At 41.8% G+C, this 8,406-nt stretch overlaps 1 protein-coding gene across 1 annotated transcript; it reads left to right on the forward strand.

The window, feature by feature from the left end:
• Positions 1-1,180: 1,180 nt before the first annotated feature.
• KRT12 (keratin 12) lies at positions 1,181-7,230 on the forward strand (the record flags this gene model as incomplete). The annotated part of the gene is made up of 8 exons (XM_080680247.1): positions 1,181-1,708; positions 2,310-2,392; positions 3,386-3,542; positions 4,397-4,558; positions 4,647-4,772; positions 4,913-5,133; positions 6,584-6,654; positions 7,133-7,230. The coding sequence occupies 8 exons, from the start codon at positions 1,181-1,183 to the stop codon at positions 7,228-7,230; spliced, it is 1,446 nt and encodes a 481-aa protein (XP_080536373.1).
• Positions 7,231-8,406: the final 1,176 nt, after the last annotated feature.

Below are 8,406 nucleotides of genomic sequence, written 5' to 3' on the forward strand. Positions count from 1 at the left end.
GATGAGCACACATTGTACTTAATAAAAACCTAAAGATTTACAAACACCACATAAATAACCATTTCCATTTTGAGTTTTCCGGAAACTCTACAAAAATGAAGATATAATCTTTTTGAACAGTTCACCCTGGTTCTAGTCATTTTCTTCTCTGCCTCAACTTATGTAATCACTTTGCCAACAAGACCAAGATTGTTTCTGTTTTATGCATTCCCACCTTCCTACATTTTTACAGCTGTCAATGAAATTATTTCCACTTCTGAAAACTCCAGAATAGAGGTATGATTATTTAACATATCCCTCCCTCCAATCCCCCCAAAAAAATAAAACTGAAGAATAAATATTTCTTTCCAACTTCTGAAGTTGCTCCCCATTTATAACTGAATTCAGAATAAATCTTGGCCAAAGCATACCAATAAATTAGAGCAAAGTCATTTTCAAATGAAATGAACTTTAAATGACACTCTCAATCATATTAAGGATTAAGTTCTTTCAAGTGAAATAACTCCAGGAGTGCGTGGATAAAGTTTAGCCAAACACTAGACTATGACTCAGGATAAAAAATTAATTCGACATAGTCCCTACCTGAGAAACTTACAGACCAGGATAATATATAGTATGTATAAAAACATAAAGGTATAATGTGTAAATACAATGTATAGATATCGAGCAAAATTATTTACATTTACTTATATATATTAGAGTAGGAAAGTATACATTTCAACACAAAATTGGTTCCAAGTTCAAAAACTGAAGTTAATCATTTTCCCATATTATTTGATCAAATCACTAAGGCACACTTTGAACTTGGTACATTCCTTCTGACTCTGTAAGCAAGTGATAGCCCATTTTTATTTTATGCAGGCAATTTGGAGAAGAAAAATTCCTTATGACAACCATCTCTACTCCACCCAGATTTCCTTTTTTGTATATCAAATATGTAATGGGCATAATTATTCAATTATTTCTATACCAATGAATTTTCAACGTGCATTAATCATTTAGATGTTGAGTTGGTCAAAAAAGGGGGGGGAACCCTGTATTTCTGAATGGAGGGAGCGAACTTTTCAACTGCAACACCCATTTCATGATCTATAAAAGGGTAGCCTTTGTGCCTGGCTGGCACTGCTTCCTCTCAGGTTCTGGCCACCTTCCCCGGGCTGTGGGTCTCTCCAGCACCACCATGTCACTCTTAGTGCAGAACTCTGAGCTGTCCAGGCAGCTGTCTGCCCAGAGTGGGACACTGGGCAGAGCCAGGGGCATGTCTGCCTCCAGTGTTGGAAGTGGCTATGGCGGAAGTGGCCTTGGCTTTGGAGGCAGCTATGGGGGAGGTTTTTCTGCTGCTTCCATGTTTGGTTCTAGTTCAGGCTTTGGTGGTGGCTCTGGAAGTTCCTTCGCAGGAGGGCTGGGCACTGCTTATGGAGGAGGCCTGGGGATTGGATTTGGAGAAAGCCCAGGAGGGGGCTCTCTATGTATTCTCTCTGGCAATGATGGAGGCCTTCTTTCTGGATCAGAAAAGGAAACCATGCAAAATCTTAATGATAGATTGGCTTCCTACCTACATAAGGTTCGAGCTCTAGAAGAGGCTAATACTGAGCTAGAAAACAAAATTCATGAATGGTACAAAACACGAGGATCTGGGACTGAAGATTCTGGGCCACAGAACGATTACAGTAAATATTATCCACTGATTGAAGACCTCAGGAATAAGGTAACAATATGGTTTTTGGAGGGGCTTTGGGAATTATGTTGGTTTTTTGTTGTTGTTGTTGTTTTTGCTATTACAGTGTTTTAACAGTGATAATTTTTTCAATTCCACTATACTCGGAGAAATTTCTCATATTGAGATATTTAGTTTCATTTTACCATTTACCATAAAGGGACTCTATTTCCACTTTCTGTAGGAAATGAATGTTCCTTAACTTTTAAAATATTCCATCAATATATATTCTTTAAAAAATTTAATTGCCACACGGCTGACATGGCTCAGTGGTTGAGCGTCGGCCTATGAACCAGGAGGTCATAGTTTGATTCTTGGTCAGGGCACATGTCTGGGTTGCGGGCTCAGTCCTCAGTGTAGGGCATGCCGGAGGCAGCCGATCAATGATTCTCTCTCATCATTGATGTTTCTCTCTCTCTCTTCCTCTCCCTTTCTCTCTGAAATCAATATATGGATATATAAAATTTAATTGCCTTAAACTCTTAATAAAATAGCATTTTAACATCACCTAAAAATTATCTGTCAAAAAACATATTTGTATAATAGTGGTACTTTTGGGTGTTATTTAGTGTGTCCTCCCCTGTTTTGCCAGATCATCTCTGCCAGCACTGGAAATGCCCAGCTCATCTTACAGACCGACAATGCAAGACTGGCTGCCGACGACTTTAGAATGAAGTAAGTTGAATAAAAGATAGATTAATGAAAACTGACATGCCCCACCATTTCTTCTTATTCCCTATTTTCCTGCCTTCATGGATGCCAAATATTTCAAACTTTCTGCAGTTCACCTGCCCCATACATTCAGTGTTCTGGTAAATTTACATTGGGCATTCTAGGAAGTAACTAGATTCAAATACAACTCACACATTACATGTCCTGAAGTATAAGTTGCTTAAACACAGGGCTATGGATTAATTTCATGTCACTTCGTGAGTAATGGGCTATTGACTCATGATGTGACACAGTAATTCCACCGATGTCCTAAAGCTCAACCTTCTATGTATCAGAATGAACTAATAATGTTTTTGCCCGGGAGTTAAATGAAATGATCTTTTTCCTGATGACACATACACCGAAAATATTAACCATGCCCTGATTTTTATATTCTCTCCTCCTTCCCCCTCCTCCACCCTCTGGACATAAAGAAGAAATACTAATGTCCCTTTCGCTCCACAAAATTTCCACACAGTATGTTGCGGCAGTGATGATCCTGAGCCTGTAAAATCCTGGTAAAAGCTACTAAAGAAGTATCAATGTTTTAAATGAAATCATGAGTAAAAGTTAAGCAAAAAAAAAAAAACAACTAGTTATTATTTTATTTTCAACTGCTTTTAGGATTCTGTCTGGAACTCCTTGAGACGTGCTGCTGCTGATCATAGCCAGGGCAGCCGGCCAAGGGGGAATTGTTCCCTGGGATGCAGTGCTGTTGGGGTTCACTGCTGAGAGAAAGTATCACCTCATAATTGTCTCAATTCTCTCCAACTGAGCATTACACTATCATAAAAAGGGGACGGAACGGTTATAAAAGCAAAAACAACATCATACATTGCAATGCTGCCATTTTAAAATAGTCGTACAGATTTATGCACAAAATAGCTCTGAAGAATGCAGGCGCCTTGTTCAAATGGGTGTGTTGATTCCCCAAACTGTTTTGCACTTGGTTTTCAGGTCTGAGAACGAGCTGGCCCTGCGCATGAGCGTGGAGGCCGACATCAACGGCCTGCGCCGGGTGCTGGACGAGCTGACCCTGGCCAGGGCCGACCTGGAGATGCAGATCGAGAGCCGAGTGGAAGAGCTGGCCTACCTGAGGAAGAACCACGAGGAGGTCAGCCACCAAGGGCTGCTTCAGTTTCAAATTTACAAATCTGGAGTTAGATCAGATATGGAGAATACACATTTCCCTGTTAAAACGGCCATTTTAATTTCGTGTGTGTGTGTGTGTGTGTGTGTGTTATGTGCCAGCTGCTGGTGGTGGTATTGATAGTAGTTCCTGTTAAAGTTTATCCGATTAAAGGCACTTTCTGATTTAGTCATTTTCATCATTAGGTAAGGACAGTAAGAATTTTAATTACCTAGATCCAGTGATTTTTTTTAAGTTAAAAAACAAACTCTACCAATAATACGTAACGTTATACATGTCAGAGGAAGCGGCATTACCCTGTGTGATACACACACAACTCTGATTTGCCACAGTGCCTATCAGAACCTGGTAGGTAGCATGGGCATTAGTCATGACTCCAGCAATAGGCTTCTAAGGAGGTTTCTACTGAACATCAATGACTGTGACAGAAACAGTATGGAAGCCGAGATACTGTCTGCTGCCCTCAGTTTGGCAGCTGTAGCTGAAACCCCCAAATGTACTGTTCTAGCAGGCCTTCCCTTCTTAGTAAGGCCTCAGGTCCCCAAGAAGCAGTGCCAACTCATTCATTAGGGATGGCAGGCACAGCACCTAGAGCCCATGGTAATATCAGGGGCCCAGGAAAATGTCTTAAGTTCTTTTAAAATCAAAGAAAAATATTAGTTTTGGGGGGTTAAAAAAATGTTTTAATATATTGTATTAATATGTTTGACTAAAACTAACTCAGTCATAAAACACAATGTGTAATATTTGTTATAGAAGAAGAGGCCCACAAAATCATAATGGGCCCCCTGCACTCCTCTCTCACTTGCTGCCCCCAGGAGCTCCGAAGCTTCCAGTCTGACGGCCCCACCCAGGTCAGTGTGGAAATGAATGCTGCCCCAGGAGTGGACCTCACCAGGCTGCTCAACAACATGAGGGCACAGTATGAAGCGATCGCTGAGCAGCACCGTGAGGACGCGGAAGCCTGGTTCATTGCAAAGGTACCACTAACGAAAGCAAAAGGCCTTGTTTGAGACGTTAGCAGAAAAGCACTCACTCACGTCCTCTGGCTCCTCTCTTCTGTGGCAGAGCGGGGAGCTCAAGAAGGAGATCGGCACCAACACTGAGCAGCTTCAGTCCAGCAAGAGCGAGATCACCGACTTGAGACGCGCCTTTCAAAACCTTGAGATGGAGCTCCAGTCCCACCTCGCCATGGTAGGGCCCGCGCAAAGAGACGCAGCATCGTTTCGACTTCCAAAGAAAATGTGGCATCCAACTTCTGTTAGGCCATTGGCTGCCTTCCTCATTCAGCCCCCTCCATTGTTATGTCTGTGCCCTTTCTCTCCCCCATGCAGAAGACATCTCTGGAGGACTGCTTGGCCCAAACCGAGGGGGACTACTGCGGCCAGCTGTCCCAGGTGCAACAGCTCATCCGCAGCCTGGAGGAGCAACTGCTCCAGGTGCGCAGGGACACCGAGTGCCAGAACGCCAACCACCAGCGACTGCTGAACGTCAAGGCCAGCCTGGAGCTGGAGATCGAGACCTACCGCGATCTGCTGGATGGCAAAGCCCAAGGGTGAATAGATAACTGAGGTTGAAATAACTCAGTGGCTGACCAATCCCCCAATGGAGTTTGGGGGGCAGTGGAAGAAAGGGTTTTTCAGTTAACAAAAAATAACAAATCTAGTAAAAACAAGTCTTGAGCTTATTAAGCACTCTATACTTTGCAAAGTGTTGTCAGGCATTATCTTACTTGATAATCCTATATAATAAAAGGCTACTATGCAAACTGACCGAACGTCGGAACGACTGGTCATTCTGACACCCACTGACCACCAGGGAGCGGACGCTCAGTGCAGGAGCTGCCCCCTGATGGTCAGTGTGCTCCCACAGGGGGAGCGCCGCTCAGCCAGAAGCCGGGCTCATGGGGCGGGAGCCTCTCCAGCCTCCGTGGCAGCACTAAGGATGTCGGACTGATGGCGTAGGCCCGCTCCCCTGAGGGCTTCTGGACTACAAGAGGGCACAGGCTGAGCTGAGGGATCTCCCCTCCCCCACCGAGTGCACGAATTTTTGTGCATCAGGCCTCTAGTAATTCATAAAATGCTGGGATGAACAATGACACCACAGACAGAGGCACACTGCAAAGGAGTACTAGAAAATCACCACTTGAGTTCTGATATCCATCTCTAGGTACTAAGAATGACACTTCAAATAATAGCCATCTGAACCTACTGTAGCAAACTTTTTAAAAGTAATAGGAGCTTGACCCACTGGGAAGAACTCAGGGCTATAAATCAGAAAATCCAACTCTGAGACCAGATCCTCCATTAATGGCCACTTGCTTCATCTTGAGATCCAGATTTTGGCAGGGTTTGAAAATAAAGGTGCACTGTACCGACTGATTACTCTCAGGGTGAGTGAAACTTTTTCAGTTTTAATTCTAGGACATTGCGCTTTTTTTTTTTTTTTTTTTTTTTTGCCAATTGAGGTCTTTAAATTTTATTTTTCAGTTATAGTTTACATTCAATATTATTTTGTATTTGTTTCAAGTGTGCAGCATAGTGGTTAGACCAGGGGTCCTCAGACTTTTTAAACAGGGGGCCAGTTCACTGTCCCTCAGACCGTTGGAGGGCCGGACTATAGTTTAAAAAAAAAACTATGAACAAATTCCTATGCGCACTGCGGGCCCGGGATGAGTCGGCTGCTAGGCAGGACAGGCAGCGGCACCTGGCCGGCCGGATAAATGTCCTCGGCGGGCCGCATGTGGCCCACAGGCTGTAGTTTGAGGACACCTGGAATCACACTTTACAAAGCATTTCCCCTAATATTTCCAGTACCCACCTAGCATCATACAAGGTTATTATAATATTATCATTCAATTATTCTTCATCAAGAAATTTGGAATCCCTTCCTTTTTGTCTATAGTTTTAGGTACAGTTCCAATGTTTAGTTCAAATAGCAAACTCCTTATTTCTCCTCATTCCAGAAAGCATGATGTAATATCATTTCCCTCATTTTCTCTACAGTGATGGTGTGGGTGAAACTTCATCTGTGACTGACTCCAAATCTCAAGCACAGTCCACTGATTCCTCTAACGGTATGCAGATTCCCTAAGAATCACTTAGAATAAGTCACAGTCATATTTATTAATGACTAAAACTATAAAATGTCATTGACTACTGCAGCATTATTAATAATTTAAAGTATATTTATATTCTGAGCCAAGGAAAAACCATTTACGCATCCCTGCAGAAAAATGAGTAGTCTGTATTGTATTAAAATTTCTTGTAAGCCCAGGGGGGAAAAAATCTACTCTGCAACGAGGTATTATGAGCATCATAACTATATTTAAATGCTTACACATATTTTCATTTGTGCATAGGATTACACTGAACGCATTTCTTTTCATTGAATAAGATACATTTTTAGAATGTGAAAATCACTTTTGAAAGTTTAAATTTGATGGGTTTTATCAGTCAATACCTAATATAGAAGGTTAAGTTAAACAATAACCAATTTTAGGTGAATATTTGAAACACTAACTTTTGCCCCCTTTGTTCCCTCTTTATCTTTAGATCCTACCAAGCCCCGAAAAAGCAAAACAGTTATCCAGACCGTGGTGAACGAGGAGGTGTTCTCATCTCAAGTTCAGGAACTTGAAGAACTAATATAAAATTTCACAAGATCTGCCCCATGATTGCTTCCATGGGCACAAGAAATTTACAAGTAGATATTATTCCTTTCAGAGTAAGATGCTATATTAGTTCAAGCTCTATTTTTGTTTCATTTTCTTTAGATTCCTATTCACTTTGAGTCCTTTCTGCCCTTCTGAAACAATACTCAACTATGAGTCATTGTGGCCATGTTGATGTTTATAACAAACCAAAATTGCCTTATAAATTTCTGGACCTGGAGTAGTCTTTTAATAAACTTTCTTCTAGTGACCTGGAACATGTTCTTAATCACATTATATTAATTGCAGGTGTACAACATAATACTTGATCAAGTAGTACTGTCTTAATAAAATTAATTTTAAAAGATTAATGGTAATAATGTGACATCTGTACCTTCTTGATTCCAGCAATAATGTCAAGGGCATAGAGAGAGGTTTGTGAAATATTAATAAGAAAAGTAGATAAACACTGGGATAAACATGTCAAGGTTTGAGATGAAATGAAGAGGCTCCTTTTTGAAGTCCTTTCCTTTGTACATTATCCCATCAAGTTCACAGCAAAATTCTATTGTCCACTCTAGGGCATTAACAGTTGTCCTGTTAATTTTCTAGAACCTTCTTTCATTCAATCACGAAACACTTATTGAACCCTTACAGTGTGCCAGACTGGAGACTCTTCCAGGAATGGCGATACAATGAGATAGGGCAAATAGAAATTCAATGGACACATGGAGGAGAAAGTGAACAATATGTCAGGGGGCAACTAAATGTTTCGTATAGAACTCAACCAGGCAGAGAAAGGAGAATGCGGACAGAGGAAACGCATTGTTCACAAGGGTGTGAACAAATTGCTGCCATGTCCTTTCTCCTATCTGATACCAGTGACACCAAGGCTGGGGCTTCTATTAGGCCGGGTCAGACACATAAGTCAACAACAGATGTCATGTGCTGGGTTGGAGCAGAAGGCAGCCAAAGTCTAAGCCTGAGTAGATGGTGGTTCAATATGGGTGGACAGATTCAAAACCGGAAAAAACAAGAGTAGGATTTAATGATTCAGAACCTGGGCTCTGAAGCCAGACTGGGTTCAAATGCTGGCTCTGCTACATAGCAGCTAGTTAACCACCTCTGTGTGCCTCGCGTTCCTGATCTGTAAAGTGGGGTGGATTTGTGAAGATT

This window comes from Plecotus auritus (genome assembly GCF_963455305.1).
Source record: "Plecotus auritus genome assembly, chromosome: 7".
In the NCBI taxonomy this organism is placed as follows: domain Eukaryota; kingdom Metazoa; phylum Chordata; class Mammalia; order Chiroptera; family Vespertilionidae; genus Plecotus; species Plecotus auritus.